The following is a 24,020-nucleotide window of genomic DNA, read 5'->3' as shown; positions in this document are numbered from 1 at the left end:
TGTTGTTGCAAAAACACTTTATTGACTCACTTTCATTTAAGAAGTCCTTGGTTTCATTCGCAATAAACTTCTCAGGAGACACACAGAAGTCACTGGTGCCCTAAAACATTTCAAGTAATGTGTTAGTTAGTTGGTCCATATAAGAAAAACAGTACATATATCAATTATGATAAACATTAGGGATGCACAAAAAATATTATTTTGTCTGAAACTGAAATTAAACACATTTTTGCATTTTTTATCAGAAAAACTACAATTTAAAATATTTATTGGTCACTAAATATTTTTAAAATTCCAGCATACAAATAAACAAAAAAACATAACATCCAGCTACATTTACCTCAGCAGGTTATTCTATTTATGCATTTAATTCAGAAGTGACATTTTAGTAAATCATTTACCTCAGAAGTGTCATTCTATGCAGGAATTTACCTCAGCAGTGCCAGTCTAAACATTAAGTTACCTCAGTGATGCTATTTTAGTCATAAAACGATTGTAATCATGAATTTACCTCAGCAGTGCTAATTTAGTAATTATTTTATTTCAGAAGTGCTACATAAGTTACATGTATTTTAATACATGATAAGTAAAGTAAGTAAAGGAGAAGCATACATACATATTTATAGAAAGAGAGTAAATATTGCAGTGTAATGAAAGACAGTATACATAATTTCCCTCAGGCCTTTAAGAACAGATGCGTGTTTAAGTATTTACAGAATGCTGTGTGTGTACACTCAGTACACTCGTACACTCAGTGTGATTTGTTTATATCAGCCTGCTCCAGAACTGTGTAAACCCTGTAATCTACTTTACTGGCCGCTACAGGACCGTGCAGTCCTCTCCCACATGCACAGGCTGCTTTAAGTGTGCAGGGCTGATGGCCATGCTTAAGCAATTATATCCTGTGTGCAGCTCGGAAAGTTCACTGTCCTTGGTAAAAAAAACAAGCCAGACCTCTGCGCTGGGCCAAGCGTATCCTGGGATACGGGTACAGAGAGCAATAGCAATGTAATTTCGGAGGAAAACTGACTTCGAATCAGAAATTCATCAGTATGCAAGAGCACACACTGCCTCAACTAAAAATGGGATCAATAAGGGAGCGAGCAGCAATCTGAATTTCAGTTTTTTTATTTTGCTCAATTACCTCCATCTTAGTCATCACCAATTCCCAAACGCTATCTAAATCTACCCTACTGTCAAGCAGCAGAAAAACTGAGAGTGTGAAGGCAAGGATACAGAAAGACACACACTGCATCAACTTTACAACATAAATACTGTATCAATATAACGGTCACTTTATATCAAACATGAAAAAAGTCATGGGATAGCAGTAGTGCTGGATGGTGTACTGGTTTAGAAGAAATTAAAAACTGTGTAGAACAGCACCACACAAGAAGCAAATACGCTAGCAAGTTAGCATAACAGGCTAACATACTGGAGTGTTGCTAGCTTAGCTCTGTCCTACCTGGAGAAAAATTTAAACAGAACTCTATATGAGGAGCTCCTACTGCTGTTCCTTGCTGTTAAAGTGTTTTTATCAGAGTAAAAGAAAAAATAAAAGAAAAACAACAGCAAACAGCAATTATTCACTAAGAAAGAGATGAATGGAATGGCACAATCAATCCACAGCTTGGAAAAAAGTACTCTCGTTCCCCCCAGAAGAGCCCAAAATCGCTCCTTATTCGGGCACAAGTGACAAAACTCCATAAAACACTGGATACAAGGGAAAAATAAACATCAAGAGCAGTAACTATAGCCCTTTTAAATATCCCACCTACTACACAAGTTACCATGTGCATGTCGTATCATGTTCTGTATCGCGATGTCTATTAAGCATATTGAGATATGAGCTGTGCTTTTTTTTTTTTAGTCGTATCGCCCAGCCCTAGTGAGGAGCAATTTATACTGAACTTAAGCAGTACAGACAGCAGAAGAGAGGTGATGTTATTTAAAACATTATTTGCTGTAAGTAAGCACTTTTACTGCTACGTTCTAAATGAGCCGAAGTTTGCTAATGGGTTTGGCCAGGAGAGCAGAGAATTTAAAGCTTGAATAAATGCTTTGGCTTTAGCAGTAGTGAGTAATGGCCAGAGGTTAGATGAGCGGTGTTCTAAAAATACGTACAATAAGCAGTTTGAGTTAGTGGCTTAATAAAAGACCCATTCTTTTTTAACCAAATTTCTCCCTCTATTTAACTGAGCAATCAACCCATCCACTTTCTAGGACTCTACGACTTTCACTTGCAATGCTTCTAACACTGGGAGAGTCAGGACAATAGCATGCCTCCTCAGATATATGTCAAGGCATCCATGTTTCTTTTTCAACTGTCACTAATACAGCATAGAAAGGAAAGAGGAAAGCACCAGATGAATCCCCATATCGGATACTGCAGCCAACAGAAGCCTGTGCAGACCAGCATAGCCACAGTTGTGCTCTCTCAGGCTCCGGCTGCTGATAGCAATGGAACATAACCTGGGGATCAAACTTATGTTCTTTGGGCTACTATGTCATAGGCTACGTTCACATTACCAGGCTGAAGAGACTTAAATTAAATTTTTTTGCTCAATGTGGCTCAGATCTGATTTTTTCATGGCTGGGGTTGGTTGGTTGATTGGTTGGTTATTTGGTTGGTTGGTTATTTGGTTGGTTAGTTATTTGGTTGGTTGGTTGGTTGGTTGGTTATTTGGTTGGTTGGTTGGTTAGCTATTTGGTTGGTTGGTCATTTGGTTGGTTGGTTGGTTATTTGGTTGGTTAGTTATTTGGATGGTTAGTTATATGGGTGGTTGGTTGGTTTATTGGTTATTTGGTTGGTTGGTTGGTTATTTGGTCGGTTAGTTATTTGGTTGGTTGGTTATTTGGTTGGTTGGTTATTTGGTTGGTTGTTTATTTGGTTGGTTATTTGGTTGATTATTTGGATGGATGGATGGATGCTTTATTGATCCCAAAGGAAATTTAGAAGCCAGTAGCAGTTACACAACACAACACCATAGAAATAAACAACAATAACAGAGGTGGTACAGTAAGAAAGCACAGTAAGAAATATAAGATTATAGAAAAAGCTAAGTGAGGCTTGAAAAATGAACTATACCTTATAAGATTTAAATAAAAAAAAAATGCTGTAACCTCAGATAAGTAACCTAAGCGCACAGCAGCAGAGTAGGGCGTTGACTTGATGCAGGAGTATAAAACTGTCCTTTAGTCTGTGAGACACTGCTGAAGCCATGCCTCAAAGCCAAGTAAGGAATTAAACAGTGACACGTCTATGTCCATGTCTGCGTTGGACATTATTGTGACAAGTCTTTTCATACACTCTATTAACAGTACTTCATCTTTCTTTGCACATAATTTTAGAAAACTGTCATTCATCCAGAGTTTTGATTTATGCATGAACGATGGCAGAGCCTGGAGTGGAAACTGAGACGTGAATTCTGTGCTGACTTATTCCAGGATATTGTCGGCTTAGCAAAGGAGCCTGAGATTACAGCTGTGGATACTTTGGCCGGAGGGTAACCTGTAAATGATGAAATGAAGCAGACCAAGAACGGAGCCTTGAGGGACCCCTTAGGTTAGGTAACAGCTACTATAGATGATCTATGTTTACCAATGAAGGTAATGAAGAGCTGTCTGTCTAAATGGTCCTGAAATACCAACGGAAGAGAGAAGTACAGGGAGGAGTACATCATAGTTTATTGCACCGAACTCAGCTCTAAGATGGAGGAGGAGAAGAATGTTAATGGCTCCACTATCAGCAAAAAGTAAAAGGTCATTTACAACTCTGAAAAGAGCAGATTCAGTGCTGTGCTCTGTCTAATTGAAAAAGTTCACAGATTGTTTTCTAGGAAGAAAAAGCTTGAAGTTTCCACTTTTTCCACTTATAGCTTTTGGTGTGTAATTTCCAAAGTTCAGTCAAGGACAGATTTCTGTAGAATAGGCATGACTATGGGCAGTGGAGACAGAGCCAGTTGAAGGACATGCTCTATAGAAGAAGAGAGGAATGATAAAAAACTTGTAAGACTGGCAAGAGATGTACTTGTTTACTGGTAGCTTCTGTGGTATGGACATACTATACAGATAACTACTGAGTTATATATATTAGCAAAAAAAAAATAAAAAAAAATAAAAAAAGGTTTTGGTTTACAGCATCATGCATATATGGGTAATAATAAGGGTATTAATATTTTTTTTATGCATGCGTTTTAACCATTAAATTACAATGATTTTTTTGATGACTTCCATGCCTTCAATGCAAATTATCATGACCATATGATTTTCAAAACATCAGTCCTAATTAAAATTGTCAATTAAAATTACAATTGATTATAGTTTGCCAAAAATAAATCAGATAAAATGTTGACACACAATCATAATGATAATGACACAATAATAATAAATTGTGTGTCAGGTCCTGAGAGCTCTATTGTGTAGGGCTAAATTACTGAATTAACTGATGTATTTTTTAGCTTAAAATAGATTTTTTGTAAGGCTGGAGGGTTAGGGAGAAGAGACAGGGCTTGTTAGCCCTTCAAACGGAGATTTTCCAGATGTACACTTCAAACGAAGGGGCATGAGAATCACTGGTAAGAAACCCACAAATGTAAATATTTTCCCTGTTAAAAGTGATGATTTGCACAATATTACCATAGTTTAATGTGTAGTTTCAATGTTTTATGGCCAAATTGTTCATAACAAGCAAAAAATGTTAGTAGTTTCTCTCAGAAAGTAGCAAGCTAACTTTCCCATTCCACCTTAAATGGTGCACCCGGCAGGGCTGCAGCATTTAAGGTGAAACAGAAAAATCAAGTAAAATAAAAGCTAATCAAAGCTAACTAAATACTAGGGTTACACTCGAAAACAAGCGGTAGGGGTAAGTGGTAGGGCCAAGGGGTGAAATGGGATTGGCCCTTTATCATGACCATCTGGAGCTTTGCATTTGCTATATTTAAGCCTGCAACAGTTAATAACATATAGTTTAGTTTGTTTATAGCAGATTAACTATGTATTTTTCACTAATGAGGCTTGGCTGTGATATTCCAGTTCTAACACCTGACTTAATACTAGCTATTCACTTGTATTCACAGTCAGTAACACATGTAGCACTTCCAGTAAGCCTGCTGCTGTAGGTCAACAGGAAAGAGAAACCAGCTATCCTTCCCAACCAGAAGGCCTGGCACAACCAACCAGGCTCCCGAGAGCTGCCAGCAATGCATAGCTGTGGTACTGCCAGAATTAGAAGTTAAGATTTGACCTGCTGGCAGTAAGGCTTTCATGCTAGCTGCACAAACCAGCTTAGAGCCTGAATTTTAACATTATTATGAATAAAAATGAACGCTTCATACTTCATATTATACAACAGGGGAATACATTCTGGGTATCTTGCTCTCAATATTCTAAATATTATTATTTATCCCTCAAGCCAGCAGTCTCATGTAATTTCACTGTGTGCAATAAAAAAAAAAAATACGAACTGCAGAATTAGTTCCATCACAACCCTTCTCATATATTCTGTATGAAAAGGTTTATTTTGGGGAATGTCATTGAGAACAGGGCAGACTCATTAGACTATTGATCACTATTCTGCCACATTGCTGCTGTCGAACACAAACAGTGTATCTGACAAATAGCAAGGAAAATGAAGGGAAAATTGTATTTATTTGTAATGGATTTTTTTTATTTAAATCATAAAAATTCAGGGACAACATAACGTGAAAAACACCAAAAATGGAGATAGTAGGTTTTGTCCTACGGTGATGATATACAGAAATATTAGATCTAAATAATTTGCAAAAAAATAACTGTTACTACTACTGCTACTTAATAACATGTTAATACCATGTTATAACTATGGTCTTCTAATTATGTTATTACATATGTTTTTGACTTAATATCACAATGATGTTAATATGGTAATTTAACCAGATTATTACAAAGCTATTATGATGGTAATACTAACATGTCATTACAATGTTACCAACGTTGTATTACACTATGTTTACTATTGTTGTATTGCTGTTTTTACAGTGTAATTATGGTGTTATTGCCATATTATTACTTTTGCTGTATTACTTTTTAATCTTATTACAACATTAGTTAGATAGATAGACATATAGATAGAGTATGAGTTGAGTACTGTTCACATAATGGTCCAGCGAGTGGTCAAGCGATGCCACTATGATCTGGAAATCGCTGGTTCAAATCCCGGTCATGCAGCTTGCCATCAGCAGCCGGAGCCCTGAGAGAGCACAATAGGCTCTCTCTGGGTGGGTAGATGGCGCTCTCTTCCCACATCACTCTTAGTGTAATGTTGATTAGCATGAGAAGCTGTGAGACACACAGAGTCACATAGTTGCGAGTAGTTAACGCTGCACATACCGTGCTCAGTGTAAACAGCATGGAGCAGCAGAGACAGCGTTTGTCCATAGATGTGGTAATTAGCATTATCTGGCTAATATATCAGAATAACCTGCACCTTATCAGCAGTTTAGCTGAACTGCAATAAGGATACAAATGAACCAGAGTCTGTTTTAACCGATCCAAATAGTGCTGGTATGAAAACGGCAAGAAAATCTGAAACTCTAAGCACTTCCTGGAAGTGCAATTTTATGAAGTTTTTGAGAGTTCAAAGCAGAATCGGAGCACTTTGTTGAGAACTTTAAAGAAACAACACACACTAACACATCACCACCTTATCAGTGCAATCAATGCAATGCTAAAAAAAGGAATTACCCACCACCTAAATAATAATAGTAGCTGCTCTGTGGTGATCTATCTGGTCTCTCCTGTGAGGTTCTGAGCTTTGAAGAACAGGGTGAAAAGGAGGATAATAATAATAATAATAATAATAATAATAAGAGTATGCAGAGAAACAGATCCAAGAGATACAAGAGTCTGGCCATTAGATTAACAACAACCTGGTGAAAGACGAGTGAGAAAAACAGTGCCATTGACCACTACTGAAGCTCTGATAAACTACTGAACTGAACTGAACTCAATACTACGAAAGGAATCCGTGAATCCAAGCATCCGAAAATCGTCTCAATCACATCGATTTGCGCGAGTGTAATTTGCTGGAATGCACAGCAATTACAGTACTTCATCACATTCATCTTCACGCAAATTAAATCCGGAGGAGACCTGTTCTTTTCTGTAATTGACTACAGGGTAAAGTACAGCTGTAGGAAGAGCGATGATGATTGGCTCCCTGGCTGTTTGCCTCCTGTGGAAATATTTTGGCATGTTACATCCAAGCTTGTAGTGTTTATGTTATGCAGTTTATTCTACGCAGCGCTGGGCGAACAGAGGCAGCAGGATGGAATCAATGCACAGGGATAATCCACTTTACTGAGGATGACCAGTTCTCGCTGGTGTCCTCCACTGACCACACTTAAAACTCAATCCCCTGGAGACACAGGCTGCCTCTACTAGACACAGAGTCAATGGCTCGTGTCTGATGGGTGACATCATTAATGGCTTGCTGCCTGCTGTTAGTAGATCTGGCTTTGAAGCGTTAGTTTCTCACAGCGACAAGGAAATAGAGCAATTATGCTTGGGTTAAAACACACACACACACACATATATATACAGCTTCACAGGCTTGGGAGGTAAACCAGTGGAACAGAACGAGGGAGTTAAGGGCTTGTGGCCGACTGACATTTTTCTTGTGTTTACTCAAGATGTTTGCATGGGTTTATATCTACATAAAACAAGTCATAAATAATGTGTCCCTCTCTATTTCTACTTCTTTTTGTAATGATCAGATATACTCAGTCAAGCGCAGATGCAGTATAACAAGATATTTATTAAACAGAATAGAAATGAATACAATGACGGGATAGTCAGGCTGAACATTAAGGTCAAGGGGAGCAAACAACAACCAGAGAGAAATAGCACAAACCAGAGTGAGGGACAGTCCAGAGTTCATACACGGGGAGGCAAGAAACAGAGGTAATCCAAAAATCAGAAACGGTAACAGTCCAAATAATACACAGAGATCCAAACAGCGGAGAGGAGGCAAAAATCAGAGTCGAGGTAGAACAGTCCAGAGAGTCAAAAACACAGAAGATCAAAGATAGGAAATATAGGAATACGCTTTGTAATGAGGGCTAACCAATCAATTACTCGGCACAGAGTGTAGGTGAAGGGGGTTTATATAGTGTGTGTAATCAATATTCAGGGCTTCCGGGTGGTGGCAGGTGATCAGGTGATGTCAGAGTGTGGTGTGTTCTGGGAAATGTAGTTGGGAGACTGGAGATCGTCTGCAGCGCTGAATGTGGGAGTGACAGGAGTGCTTTCAGCACCAGACCTGACACTTTTCATCCATTGGAATGAGGAAAGGCTGTTTATTACTAGGCCTGCACCTGAGCCTGTGACAATAATCAATAATCAATTTGCACATATTGTGATTAGCTCTGCAACTAATGATTATTTTGGTAGTCGACTAATCTGATGTTATTTTTTGTTTTCGATTAGTCGATTAATCAGAGATTATTTCTGCCATATCCTCCATCTCTAAAAACGATAGAAACAGCTGAACATGAGATTAAAAAGGCATTTAAAAGTCTAGATGTTGTTTAAATGTGGAAAGTACTGATATACAGTGATTAAATATGTAATCTGTTATGTTTAATGACTTTTACAGACACAAGTTAGATGTGAATTGTGTGAGTGAGCCGCCTTTGACCCATCTCTCATTGCGCTACTGTCTCCAGCACTTGGTGTATTGCGGTTCTATTACAACCTCTTTTAAGAAAAAAGCTGAAAACACATCTGTTTAGTATTGCTTTTTGTTCTTAGTTTTCGTTACTTGAATATTCTTTTAATTATAATGTCTTGTATTTTCTTTTAACACTTGTTCTTAAACTTTTTTCTTATATTACAATTCTTTTTACATGTTTTAAATTGGAATTATCTTTGTTTTAATCATGTTTGAATCATGTTTTGTCCGTGCTTTATTATTATTTTATTTTTTATTTCCAGTTTTATTGTTATATTTTTTTTTAATGTGACTTATCTTTGTATTTTTTTCTAATTTGTAAATCACTTTGAATGACTGTTGTGTATGAAAGGTGCTATATAAACAAACTTGACTTGCCTTGCCTTAAAAATTAACGATTAGTTAACAATGAAATTCGTAGTCGACAAATTTAAATAATGGACATTGTCGATTAGATCGACTAATCGTTGCAGCCCTTTTTGCGATGTAGTGTTCCAGAAATAATTGTACAATATTAGAAATTTAAAGACAATTTTTGCAGGTCATATAACAATAAAAATACAGTAGTACACCAATCCAGCATAACATATAATTACAGAGGACCCCCCTCATAAAATAGAAAATTACCCCTGATAAACTAATCCCATCCAGATAGAGTTAATGTGGTGTTTAAAAACTCTTATATAACATTTTCCCTAAAATTGCAACATATTTCAGTCATTCACACCCCTGTATAATGATATGGGTCATTCAACATTCTTCACATGTCTTTAAACTGATGAAGAAAAATCTTTTCTGTAAGAAGTTTACACCTCTAAATTGTATATACACGTTCTGACAGGGTGTGAAAAGAGCACAGCTGTGCAGCTGCAGAAGTTTGACGGATAATCCATCTCCATGCAGATAGCTCAGAGACCTGGCAACCTCAGCGCATCCATAATCCAAATACCAGAACCAGTGTATGTATACACACACAACATGCCTGAACAGTGTGTGTGGGCTAAAGAGAGAGAGAGAGAGAAGAGAGATAGCAAATGAAATAGACAGGAAGACAGAAAGAGAAAGAGCAAGAGAGAAGAGAGAGATAGCAAGTGAAAGAGACAGGAAGACAGAAAGAGAAAGAGCGAGAGAGAAGAGAGAGATAGCAAGTGAAAGAGACAGGAAGAAAGAAAGAGAGAGCAAGAGAGAGAAGAGAGAGAAAGCAAGTGAAAGAGATAAGAAGACAGAAAGAGAAAGAGCAAGAGAGATATAGTGAGTGAAAGAGACAGGAAGACAGAAAGAGAGAGAGTAACAAAGAAGAGATTAAAAGAGATAAGAAAGAGCACAAGCAAGAGTGAGCAACAGATATAGAGAGGAAGAGAAACAGAAAGAGACAGAGAGAAATAAAAAAATAAGAAAGATGGAGAGAGACAGAAAAAAAAGAGACAGAGAGAGTGAGAGGGAGAAACAGAATGAGTGTGACAGAAAAGAAAGTGAAACAGAGAGAGTAAGAGAGAGAGAAACACAATAAGAGACAGAAAGAGAGAGAGAGAAACAAAGAGAAACAAAGAGACAGAGAGAAGAAGAGAAAAAAGAAAGAGACAGAGCGAGGAAGAGAGAGAGACGGAGAGCAAAAGAAATAAACAGAATAAAAGACAGGACAGAGAGCAGGAGAAACAGAAAGATGGGCAAAGAAAGAGAGAAAGAAGAAGAGTGACAAAGAGAGAGAGGATAGGAAGCGGAAGAACAGCAGAACCGAGGCGAGGGCAGCAGATTGTCCAGCTTAGGCAGGAGTGACCTAGAGGACAGAGGTGTTTACAACAATAAGCCTGAGGGTTGTCTAACCTAAATGAGCAGAGAGCAGAGCGGAGCACAGCAGAGCCCTGTAATCTGCTTTAGTAACCGGCGTGAACCGTGCAGAAACTTAGACTAACTCAGGGAATCTTCCGAGACAGTATCTTCCCCATACTATTGACCCAGAAACACACATCCGCTTTGTTCTTTCCAAAAAAGAAAGAACAGTGAAGTTGTCTGACTGTGCAATTAGACAAATAAACAAGGGATGAACTGATCTGACTTTGAGAACTTTAGTTCTGATACCGATACTAATATATACATTGCTTTATGAATAAACCTCAACCCTCTAATTAGATTGACAAAGATGTTTTTAATAAGTAGGTTTTAATACTTGTCAGTAGTCAAAAAAACTTGAATCATGTCTTTTATTATTAAAAGTGTTCTTACACTTGTAGTTTGTTTACTTTAATCCAGACCAGGCAAGAAAATGATTGTATGAATTGATGATGTATTGTCTTATGTTATTGCTGGTTTGATTAGCATTTTACTGGCATATTTGCAATTGCATAAACATGATGGGAAAGGGGTTGTGTGATACACAAAAGACAGACAGCTGCAAGACGTCTTATTAAACCACATAATCTTGATATCAGCTTTAAACTACATCTTTGATAATGTATTTGTTTTAATTTCATGATTTCCATTGAAGAATGTATTAAAGCTTTAAAATATAAAAGGTAACGAATGTCATTATAATAGTGTGTAGCTTTAAATCGATGCGCAGTGTGAAACAGCAAAACAGGACTGCTAAAAATCACAACAGGGTTATTCTAAATCTAGAATATAGTGTTATTTAGCAAAAACAAGTGATCTGTTGACTTTAGGCACTTTTTGGACTCTGGCTGTTCAAGGTGTTGAGTAGGGGAGATACAGTATCTTCTAGGAATCAAGTGATCCAGGGGGCAAGCAATGCCCCTGAGTGAGAGAAAGCTGATTTGAATCCTGGTCATGCAGCTTGTCATCAGCTGCTGGAGCCCTGAGAGAGCACAATTGGCCTTGCCCTCTCTGGGAGGGTAGATGGAGCTCTTTCCCCCTCATCACTGCTAGGGTGATGTCAATCCGAACAAGAAGTCTGTGTGGTGATGTTTTAGAACTGAGTTGCTACACAGCAATGCTACACTAGCAGCAGTTTAAAAAGGAGGCAGTGGCTGACTTGGAATAAATCTAAAAAGATTCATAACTAACAAAATAAAATACGGTGTATCACATATTACAACAGATATGTGTGTTTTTGGATATTTTTATAACCTGTGCTGACCCTGGTCACTCACTACACTCAAACAGACACTGGATGGCATATGGACACAGACAAAGTTTTTCTTAGCTGGATTACTCACTGAAATTTGATGACAGTTCAAGGGTATTGCATTGAGTTATGAAGCCTAGAATCCTGGCATTGTGTAGCTGCACACAATTGTGTGTGCATTGGGTTCGGTGAATGAATCGCTGGTGCCATGGATCAGCCTTATTATCTGATACTCGATCCAGCTAATTTTGTTAATATTGGAACAGATATCTGATCCTAATATTGATTGGATTGCATTGTGTGCATTCCTGAGCACACAACACACAACAGCACAGCATTCCAGTCAGTGTAGGAGGATCAGCGGATCAGTGACATCTTACCACTGCAGTGGCCGTGCCCACTCCAAGAGACGTCCAGCTCAGGATCATGGTCAGCACACCAAACGCCATAATGCTGCAGCAGAGAGAGAGAAAAACAAGAGTAAAAAAAACAAAAAAAAAAAACAATTGATGCTTTAAAAAAAAATAAATAAATAAGAAGCACCACTCACACACAGATTAATGCTTCACTACTGAAATCTTAACATAACTTCCAGTAACACACCAATTTTCTTTAAAAATAGGAGTGTTATGGTAGCGAGATTGAGAAGGAAAGAGAGAGACAGAAAGAGAGAAAGAAAGGGCAAGAGAGAGAAAGAGAGACAGAGAGAGACATAGCGACAAAGAGAGAGAGTGAGAGAGAGACAGAGAGAAAGAAAGAAAGACATAGATAGAGAGAAGGAAGAGAGACATACAGAGAGACAGAGGAAGAGAAATAGTGAGAGAGAGACAGAGAGATACATAGAGAGAGACAGAAACATAAAGAGAGAAAGCGAGAGAGAGACAGAGAGAGAGAGAAATAGTGAGAGCAAGACAGAGAGATACATAGAGAGAGACAGAGAGAGACAGAGACAGCAACAGAGAGAAAGACAGAGGGAAAGAGACATAGATAGAGATAAGGGAGAGAGACAGACATAAAGAGAGAGAAAGATAAAAATAGTGAGAGAAAGAGAGAAAGACAAAAACATAAAGATAAGGGAGAGATATATAGTGACGAAGAGAGAGAAAGAGAGTGAGACAGAGACAGATAGAGAGAAGAGAGACAGTGAGAGCAAGAGAGAGAGAAAGAGAAAGAAATATAGAAAGAGTGAGAGAGACAGAGAGAGACAGAGCGAGAGAAAGAGAGAGAGAGTGAGAAATAGAGAGCAAGAGAGATATATACAGAGAGAGAAATCGTTAGAGAGAAAGACACAAGACAGAGCGAAATGGAGACAGAGAAATATGTAGAAAGACAAAAGAGAGAGAGAAAGAGAAAAAAAAGAAAATGAGAAATAGACAAAAAGAGAGAGAAAGAAAGACATTGGTACCCAAAACACTCTCTCACAACTCTCTCCCTCAAGCATTACAATTAACAATTTAGAAGAAATTATAAAACAACAGACCGCACATATACTAAAAGCAAACAATAGTGAAGTGCGTGCATGCGTGTGTGTGCGTGCGTGTGTGTGTGTGTGCATAAATTAGGCCGAGACAGGGAAAGAAAGAAAGCGAGGGAGGGAGGGAAGGAAATAAACAGGGAAAACGACTCCCTGATGGGCACAAAAATGCAGTTGAGATTTTCTCCATCCAACTCTCTTGTCTGATGATGGTCTTAAAAGCACCAATAAAAGCGGGTTGGAAGCACTTAATAATTAGTTAAGGCCGCACACACACAGTCGTACACCCCACGCACACATCCCGGCATAGGGATCGATAGGCATTAGTGTGGTAAGTGGAGAGAATGGGAAGAAAGAAGGAGCGAGAGAGACAGAAAGCTGAACGCATGTGAAACGAGAGAGGGAGAGAATAAAATAGTCAGCCAGCCAGCTGGAGATGCTCGGCTAACCGCACAGCCATTTCCAACCCGGCTCAGAATGGTTCCTTTTCACGATGACGTCACTGAGTAGCGTTATTACTCACACTTAAAGCCGGACAAGCAAGGACACACAAGGTAAGAAGGACACTGCTGCTGAAGAAGCAGCTAAACTTATAGTGTTGCAGAGGGCTTGGTGACCTTAGAGCACAAGAATGGAGGAGAGAAAGAGGAGAGTGTAATCAAAGGACATTAAAAGGCCTTTAGAGTAGATCTACAATTCACAGCACTTCAATTCACATTAAAGACACTTCTGAGCTCTACAGAGTGTGAGACATCGGCCTTGAACCTACGCAAACTGGCCATAGTACCAGTATCAAAGGAGATGCTACAGATTTATCATTATCACTTTATCACTATCCATCCTGACTGATACTTCTCTAGATTGAGGTTTTAATACTGTCCTTGTCACTACTGGTAGCACGAGGTGGTACATGCAGCCATTTCAGGTAGTAGTTCAGCTCCTCAAGGCTGGAACTTTTTTCAAGCTGCCGCAGAAGAATAACAGAAGTGCCAGTCAACTTTACAGTTGAGACCAGGTTTACATTGGGAATTTGACATAGAAGGCATTATTACCACTGTATGTCACTGTAATAATAATATGGTATTGTACGTGATAACATTTACTTTTTCTCCCAATGTACCCTTAGCCAAATGTCTCACCCATTTAGCTGCTACTCAGCTGTATACCTCCCTCCTCCTCACTTGTGATCCCCCAACACCAGGAGGGTGAAGACTAGCCCATGCCTCCTCCGACACAAGTGAAGTCAGCCACTGCCTCTTTTCAAACTGCTGCTGATGCAGCATTGCCGAGTAAAATCACTGCACGCTCGGAGGAAAGCACAGCGACTCGGTTCTGATACATCAGCTCACAGACACAGCCTTGTGCTGATTGACATCACCCTTTGGAGTGATGAGGATAAAAAGCACAAATCTACCCACCCTCATCCAGAGAGAGCAAGGCCAATTGAGCTCTCTCAGGGCTCCGGCAGCTGATGTTAAGCTGCATGACCAGGATTCAAACCACTGATCTCACAATCATAGTGGCAGCGCTACTTCCTTTTAATTGTTTTGTTGCATTGTATCTATATGTGGTAGATTTTTTGTTGAGTGTAGGCAAGTTACTGTATACAAACTTATTTATATGCATTTTGTTGCAGAAATATTGTGATATTATTATAGGGCCATATCACCCACCTTTAACTACCACCCACAGTGGATAGCCAGCGGAGTGTAGGGTAATGATCATGACCAGCAGCATCTGGCTAGAACTGCCCATGCAAACAGACAAGCAACTCTAAGCAGGGTTCATACACATTTTAACCAATACATTTCCTTTATTTTTTAGGACTTTTCCATGCCTTTAGGGCAAATTAATTAACACCATTAACAAGCTTAAAGTATCTCCACACTTCATTGGTAGAATTTAAAGGGTTCTGACATTTAAAATGAAGCACTGACAATATTGAAAGTGCATAGACTGTCAATATTGTAAAAACAAGAAATAAAATTTATTTGCATGAGCAACACTATGCCCCTATCTCTAGCATTGTAAGCCTGTTGGGAGCATTGGCTAAAAGCACTGTATTTCGGGATGCTGGGGGTGAATGGAGGTGGGCTATTTGACAAGAGTTTGTACTCACTATCATGTTTCACTACAAACCAAGTCCATTTCACACCGGATTTCTCCCTGAATGTGAGATTTGAAGGGAAATATACATTCACCGGCCATTTTATTAGGTACACCTTGATAGTACCGTTTTGGACCCGTTTTTTCCTTCAGAACTGTCTTAATCCTTTGTGGCAAAGATTCAACAAGGTACTGGAAACGTTCCTCAGAGATTCTGATCCATATTGACATGAAAGCATCACGTAGTTGCTGCAGATTTGTCGGCTGCACATCCATGATGCGAATCTCCTGTTCCACCACATCCCAAAGCTGCTCTACTGGATCTATGAGATCTGGTGACTGTGGAGGCCATTCCAGTACAGTACAGAACTCATTGTCATGTTCAAGAAACAAGTCTGAGATGATTCGCGCTTTAAAACATGGCGCATTATTCAGCTGGAAGTAGCATCAGAAGATGGTACAATGTGGTCATAAAGGGATGGACATGGTCAGCAACAATACTCAGGTAGGCTGTGGCGTTGCGCAATGACACAATGCTCAATTGGTACTAATGAGCCCAAAGTGTGCCAGGAAAATATTCCCCACATCATTACTGCACCACCACCACCAGCCTGAACCGTTGATACAAGGCAGGATGAATCCATGCTTTCATGCTGTTGACGCCAAATTGTGTCCCTACCATCCCTACCTAGAAATTGAGACTCATTAGACCAGGTTTTTCCAATCTTCTATTGGCCAGTTTTGGTGAGCTTGTGTGAATTGTAGCCTCAGTTTCCTGTTTCTTAGCTAACAGGAGTGGGACAGGTGTACCTAATAAAGTGGCCAGTGAGTGTAAGTTGATGTTTTTTTTTTTTTTCTTCTTCTGGCAACTCAATGCATACTTTTACCTTTAAACTGGAAAGTCGGGGTATTCACAGACAGGTGATGAGCAGATCTCTGCCACCTCATTCATTATGCAGAAACGTGAGAAATACTCACAGCGTGAGCAGCCAGCGAGACTGCTTGGCCAGCCCCAAACAGGCCACCAGGCAGATAACCAGGTCCAGAATCAGCAGCAGAAGGTACGTCAGCCATCTGGAAGAAGCAGAATTAGATCATAATAATAAATGGGCTGCTTTCATGAGCGTGGGGGTAACACCTTGTACAGCACTTATTGTATAGCACTTAAAAAAGGGTCCGGTACACAATGCGCCACCGCCGGGCCTCCGAAACTGCCTGTATGTGTGTTTTACTGCACTTTCTGGACAGTTAATAATTTAGCAGAGCAAATCCATTCACATGAGTATTTCATGAGCTGGAGTGTGGTCGGAGAGAACAGATGCTGTGTACAACAACTCACTCTGACAGCGCGTCTCCTCCCATGCATGTGTATTCATCTGTGAGCCAGTGCACGTTGTGTATCTCAGCACTACAGCTTCCACAGTGAAAAATGATGCTACCTGATACGGACCAAACATGTGTTCTAATGGCATCTATCCAATACGTAGTATGCAAATTTGTAAGTATTGGAAAGTAATAATTTTTTTATACACCATTTGGACACAAAAATATGACACCTGTTTTTTTTTGCTTCTTCAGAAAGAAAAGGTATTATATATATAGGGTACATATAGAATTTACTATTTTTAGGTATAGGCTTGAGTAAAATTAACAGTTGTATTATTCTATAAACTTCTGACCCAAAAGCAGTGTGTAGGACTGGTGGAGAGCAAGCCAAGATCCATGAAGGCCATGATTAAAAATCAGGGTTTATTCCACCAATTTGATTTCTAATCTTAACTTTTTTTAACGAATATAAACTTATTTTACTGCTGGAATGCTTGCAAACAATGTTATTATCTAATATCTAATGATTTTTATTATTTATAGGTATATGTTTAAATAAAATGAGCATTTGTTATTCTATAAACTACTGACCAAAAAGCAGTGTGCAAGACTGGTGGATAGCATGCCACGATGCATGAAAGCAATATGATTTCTGATTTTTAAAAACAATAGTATTGTAGTTGTAAATGCCTATAAACTTGTTTTTTTTTTTTGCATTATTTGAGCAAATAAATGCTCTAAATGATAATATTTTTATTTGGAATTTGGAAGAAATTTTGTTAGTAGTTTAAAGAATAAAACAACTATTAATTTTACTCAAACATCTACCTATAAAAAGCAAAATAAAAGAAACTGATTATTTTAAAGTGGTCTCTTAATTTTTTCAGAAAAACTGTTTTAGAAAACACATATTTTATGAAAACACTATTTTTACAGTGAATCAGAATCTGGTGGGGTTCAAACACAACAATTATTTAACCACTTTCTGGCACGATTGCCAATATATTATTACAAACATATTGCAATATTTAGATATACTGATATTTTCTTTTCACCCCTAATTATATACAGTTTATCCTTTTTTTGTTGCTTCTATCCAGGAGAAAGATCTGCAAATACAAGTCCACATGGAACTGGTGGCAGTGAGCATGAGCATCAGTGGTGCCAGTGGGACTGGGAACGGCCTTCTGGAGATTTTGTGGTGGGCTTAATTATGTGGGTGAATCAAATATGGGCATGTGAAATGGGCTGGGCACAGTGTGTAACCACTTTCATTAGGTGCAGGGTTGTGATATCTTTCCCTGTATTATTTAACATAATGAACTGTATAACAATATTTTAGTAGCACTGAATATGTGAAACAACATATTTTCTTGTGTCTTACCTGTCTAGAAACAGTCAGGGTTTAAATCATGTTTAGAATATTGTATTTTTTGCACTATAAACTGCACTGGATTATAAGGCGCATTTTTAATAAATGTTTATTTTTTGGTCTATTTTTGTACATAAGGTGCACTGGATTATAAGGCACATTATGCAACACTACTAAGGAACAAGGATGTCACTATGTTTTTCTTCTTTTTCAGCAGAAAACCATTTATTTGGGAGAGTTAAGAGCCGTTTATTTATAGTAAACTTAGATTTGCAGATTTCCACCAAAGCTAGCTGTGGTTAGGCGCTAATGCTGCCCAACAGTGCTACACTGAGGAACTCTAAGTTTTCCCGGTGAGCCAGGACGATATTAGCTAGCAGTTCGTCCCACGTAGCTTGTTTTAACACAGTAACTAAAGGCCGATATTCTACCTCTGAATAGCGAAAAAGCTAGCACTTAGCACGGTTAGCGGCTAATGCTAATGCTGCTCCAGCAGTGCTACCTGGGGTTAGCAGCAAGCTACAGGTCAATAATACTCACCTCTGAATGGTGAAAGAGCTAGAGCTTAGCGCAGTTAGCAGCTAATGCTAATGCTGCTCCAGCAGTGCTAGCCTGGGGTTGTCAGCAGTGTACAGGCTGATAATACTCACCTTTGAACTGCAAATAAGCTAGTGCTTAGAGTGGTTAGTGGCTAATGCTAATACTGCCCTAAACTGAAACTCCTGTATAACTCTGCACTTCAGCAAAGTGACTTTACTGCTCCTTACACCCTGACTGGTAGAATTCATACATAAAGCGCACCAGATTATAAGGAGAACTGATGATTTTTGGGAAAATTAAAAGATTTTTTGTGCGGTATCTATAAGGTATGTATTTCTGTATCTGCATAGTAGTAAATCAATAAAGACGAGCAATTAAAGTGAAGTGCTCCACTTAAAATAGCTAAAGACATTGTAGACATGAATAAATATTTAATAGGTAACACTGTGCTATCTCTATTCATTGGGTATTCTCATCAGAACAGGTAGAACAGAAATAATCGCATCTCCACAGGCTTGTGTAGTAAATCACGTTATTATATTGTTATTACATTGGCTGCAGACATTTTTTTTGAACGCTACAGGATTGCTACAGCAGGCAAATGTAGCCACAACTCTACAGCATGAGGGCTAAAATATGCCCATACGTCTTAAAGATAGACAGAGCGAGAGAAGGAGGGAGCGCAGAGGGTAGCTGATTCGATTTGCCCTGTGAGTAATGGGCTAAGAGTGTGCGCACGGTCTCGCTCGATACCACAGACCTCCGGCCATCGGAAATATAAGCCTTTCATCAATACGCCCACTGCTAGTTCATAACACACTAGCCTACAAACGGCAATGCGATCTTCATAGAGGATATGCAAGTCAATTGGCCGGGACTAACAGCTCTGAAAGGGCAGTGGAGATGGGAGGCTGTTTTTGCACTTGGCTAAAGGTCAATAGCAGAAGTGACTTCTCGATATGATGCTGAGCTAGTTAATGGCGCTTGTCCGCCGGCCAGGAGTCAGCTCGGCCTGTTAATAGCCTTGTGAATAGCATTATGTGAGATGTTGGAGAGGTATGGAAGACCAGGCGCATGATCCATCATATGCAAAGCACAGGAGGTGGGGCTTTGCAGGATTGAAGACAGTAGAATATCAGAATATTAGGCCTCAATATGAGTTTTTAAAATGATAATTATCTCTGTATCAAGACCCGATAACAGTCAAGACACTAAAGCTTTTGAACTACAACTTTGTAACTAAAACAGTAAGAAGTAAAGCTTCACATTTGAGAAAGACAGTTTTCTACAGTTACAGCAGCTAGAGCTTTAAAATTATGCCACATTTTAACAGTATTTACCTTATTTTTCACACTATAATGCGCACTTAAAGTCCTTTAATTTTCCTAAAAATCGTCAGTGTTTCTTTTAATCCGGTGTGCCTTTTATACACATTTTACCAGTCAGGTATTAAGGAGCATTAAAGCCACACCGCTAAAGTGCAGCATTATAAGAGTTTCAGTTTAGTTCTCAAGCAGTATTAGCATTAGCTACTAACCGTGGGAATCGCTAGCTCTTTAATCATTCAGAAGTGAGTGTTATCGGCCTGTATCACCGTTTAGAGGTGAGTATATTGGACTGTAGTGGGACGAACGTGGAACGAACCACTAGCTAATATCGCCCTGGATTACTGGAACACTCAGGGTTCCTCAGTGCAGCTCTGTCGGGTGGAATTAATGCTAATGCTCCAGCTTTAGTGGAAATCTGTAAATCTAAACTTACTGTAAATAAACAGAAGAATTATAATTTTGTTTACTTAACTTAGCTTAGCTTTACAGGTGAGGAGATTTGCTAAATCTAGAAGAAAAACATGGCACAGATCAGAAAATAGACATTTGATCGATTTTATTTTATACTGAAACAATAAGTGACACACTGGTTTGGTGGTTAGCACTTACACCTCAGTGCTGGGGTCTCAGGTTCAAGTCCCTACCTGGGAGGAGTTTCCAAAAACATACTTCTTTATATATCAATATTTTCTTACTACCCTACGAACTATTACCTAAAATAGCCTGAATAATAAACAGTTCCATTAATTCTCTGGGCATGTATTTTTATTGATTCCTTAGTATTGAATTATAGCAGCTAATGCATCATTGCAGAAAAAGAGAAATGGCACAAATTTTAGACCTTAAATAATGCAAAGAAAACATGTTTATATTTAGACAGTTTTAAGAGTTCTGAAATCAATATTTGGTGAAATAACCATGTTTTGTTGACCACAGGTTTCATGCATCTTGGCATGTTCTCCTCCACCAGTCTTACACGCTGCTTTTGGATAACTTTATGCCTGCACTCCTGGTGCAAACATTCAAGCAGTTCAGCTTGGTTTGATGGCTTGTGATCATCCATCTTCCTCTTGATTATATTCCAGAGGTTTTCAATTTGGTTTAATTTTTTTTTCCCAGAGCTGTATATAGATATATTCTTACACCCCTACAATCTCACCTAAAAATCCTTGTAGAAAGGGAAAAAAAACAACTCACCTGTAGTATTCGATGTAGCTGGTCTGGTCAGCAACGTTGGCCAGGTCTTGTCTGGCCTTGCTGAAGTTTGGCATGCCGTTGAGCTGGCGGATGATGTTGTCAGCCATCTGCTGCATGAATCGCAGGGTCTGGACGTAGTCGCGCTGAGGTGAGAAGATCTCGTCTAGCCGTGCCAGGTGCTCCTTCAGCTGTGTCTGCATGCCCGTCAGGGAGTTGCCCACCTGAGGAGGGAGCCAGGAGAGCCATTAGAGCCATTAGAGTCATCAGCACGGTAGCTGAGGTAAAAGGGAAAGCTGCACCGGGGAAGCAGGGTCACGACTGGATGGCGGGTGTAGGGAGGTTTGTGCTTTTCAGAGCGTATGAAAGGGAGACAGTCGTATTTATCAAACTTCTCAAAAGTGCAAAGATTAGTTCTGACTTTGTCATTTGCTAATGGATGTATGCACTGCAGAAAATCAGCACTCTTGCAGGCACTCTATGAATATGGGCCAAAGCCCCTGAGAGAGGATGGAGACAGAGAGGATCCATTTTGGGCTGCCCAAGCTTTACACTGCATGCTCTCTGCATCTACTGCAGCGCAACCCGGCCCAGATTCTGAACCAGAGCGTGTCATTAAAGTTAAAGGGCCTATTCTAGAAGGAACCAATATTTTTTAAATGTTTGCTTTGACTTTGATACGGTACAACTAAACCTATGGGTTTCATGGGCATGTTTTTTTATTTTTAGGCACTGTTTTCTATTTTTTTCCCCCTATTTTCTGCCAATTTACACAGTCAATTATCCAACCACTCATTAGGACTCCCCCTATGACTAGTGATGCCCCAACACCAGGAGGGTAAAGACTAGCACATGCCTCCTCTGATACATATGAAGTCAGACATTGCCTCTTTTCCAACTGCTGCTGATGCAGTATTACCGAGTAGCCAACACATTTGGAGGAAAGCGCAGTGACTCAGTTCTGATACATCAGCTCACAGATGCCTTGTGCTGCGGGCATCACCCTTTGGAGTGATGTAGGGAGAGAGAACGTCACCTACTCACCCAGAGAGAGCAAGGCCAATTGTGCTCTCTCATGGCTCTGGTAGCTGATGGCAAGCTGCATGAACAGGTAAATTCGAACCAGCGGTCTTCTGATCAGCACTTAGCCGGCTGGACCACTCTGAGCCCCCTATTTTAGTCACTTTTTAAGGTATTTTAAAGGCACTTCCACATAACATAAAACTAATATTTTTAGTATCTAATATCTAAAAAATGTTCAAAACAATCTCAACACTCTTAATTTTGAGGTCTCGTGTGATCTAGAGCATGTTTGAGATAAGCTGTCTTAAAAAAGCTGAAAAACCTGATGTTTGAAAGCTGTTTCCAAAAGTGCTGCACACATTCTTTACACTTTTCTCTCTAAAGAAGACTGACAGCTGACATCTAGCGTGGTGGTTGTGTTCTTAGTAATTTCCTACGTTCCTATTGGCCAGTTTCACAAAAATAATGGAAACCGATCCACCAATTACAGTGGAAAGGGTAATGACCACCAGTCAAAATCCACAAGTCAAACAGGACGAAAGGCAAAATGAGAGTGAAAGTGGCCAAGTCATGATTAGATGCAATCAAAAAGAGCTTTATACATTATATATTATCAGTAAAAAACTCATACAGAAAAATAACAAATGTCAAACATCTATGATGTCTGGGTTACAATTAAAAAGCAGTTCCAAACAGTGTCTGCAAGTATTCTCTATTGGGGAAGGCAAATTAAATATGCATACCCTCTTCTTTTTGCAACTGTGCCCTTGTAATTGTCTTGTCACACTGTATTGTTGAGCATGCATGGGTAGCCCTGGACAAGGCAGAACATTTTGCTCAAAGTTCCTAATGTACAATACAGTCAAAAATTTGGACATATCTTTCCTTTCAATACCGGCTAACCAGCGACGCTAACTGTATTTCTGAGCTGAATTAATCACTGTTTTGTGTTTTTTTAATAACAGATTGATTTCTTAGTGCTGGTTAGAGTGGGAAGGATCTGTGGTTTGATATTCGATGTGGATTATGGCTGTAGTTCACTTGAGAGTTACTTACTACATTCACAAAGCCGGAATACAGCTGTCGGCTAGGCTGGCGATGCTAACTGTATTTCTGAACTAATTTAATCACTGTTTTTAACAGCAGATGTGTGTGTTTGTGCTGGTTAGTGTTGGTAGATCCCGTGGTTTTATATGATATGTGGATTATGACTATAGTTTACTCCAGTCTGTTGTTAATATATTTACCACACCAGAATGCAGCTGTTGGTTCAGTGCTAGCTAAGCTAACAGACTGCAGATCTTAATTGAGATGGCTAATGGCTAACTAGCGATGCTAACTGTATTTCTGAACTAATTTAATCACTGTTTTTAACAGCAGATGGGTGTGTTTGTGCTGGTTAGTGTTGGTAGCGCCTTTGGTTTTATAGGATATGTGGATTATGACTATAGTTTACTCCAGTCTGTTGTTAATACCTTTACAACACCGGAATGCAGCTGTTGGTTCAATGCTAGCTAAGCTAACAGACTGCAGATCTTAATTGAGATGGCTAGTGGCTAACTAGCGATGCTAACTGTATTTCAGAGCGACATTAATAGCTGTTTTTAACAACAGATGTGTGTGTTTGTGCTGGTTAGTGTTTGTAGATGCTGTGGTTTTATAGGATGTATGGATTATGACTATAGTTTACTCCAGTCTGTTGTTAATTCGCTCACAACACCAGAATGCAGCTGTTGGTTCAGTTCTAGCTAAGCTAACAGACTGTAGATATTACTGGAGATGGCTAATGGCTAACTAGCGATGCTAACTGTATTTCTGAACTAACTTAATCACTGTTTTTAACAGCAGATGGGTGTGTTTGTGCT

The 24,020-nt window shown here is 39.1% G+C and overlaps 1 protein-coding gene across 2 annotated transcripts in view; it reads right to left on the bottom strand.

The window, feature by feature from the left end:
- ttyh2l (tweety homolog 2, like) overlaps positions 1–24,020 on the bottom strand; it is an 88,361-nt gene that overhangs the window by 14,850 nt on the left and 49,491 nt on the right. For both annotated transcript variants that reach the window (XM_022673498.2, XM_022673489.2), the window contains exons 4-7: positions 21,136–21,356; positions 16,351–16,446; positions 12,173–12,245; positions 31–100 (exon numbers count right to left, since the gene is read on the bottom strand). In XM_022673498.2, coding sequence (XP_022529219.1) covers positions 31–100; positions 12,173–12,245; positions 16,351–16,446; positions 21,136–21,356 — 460 coding nt within the window. The remainder of the gene's footprint in view (positions 1–30; positions 101–12,172; positions 12,246–16,350; positions 16,447–21,135; positions 21,357–24,020) is intronic.

The sequence above is a fragment of the Astyanax mexicanus genome, chromosome 19 (genome assembly GCF_023375975.1).
Source record: "Astyanax mexicanus isolate ESR-SI-001 chromosome 19, AstMex3_surface, whole genome shotgun sequence".
NCBI classification, from domain to species: domain Eukaryota; kingdom Metazoa; phylum Chordata; class Actinopteri; order Characiformes; family Acestrorhamphidae; genus Astyanax; species Astyanax mexicanus.
This window is presented reverse-complemented; position numbering and strand designations above follow the sequence as displayed.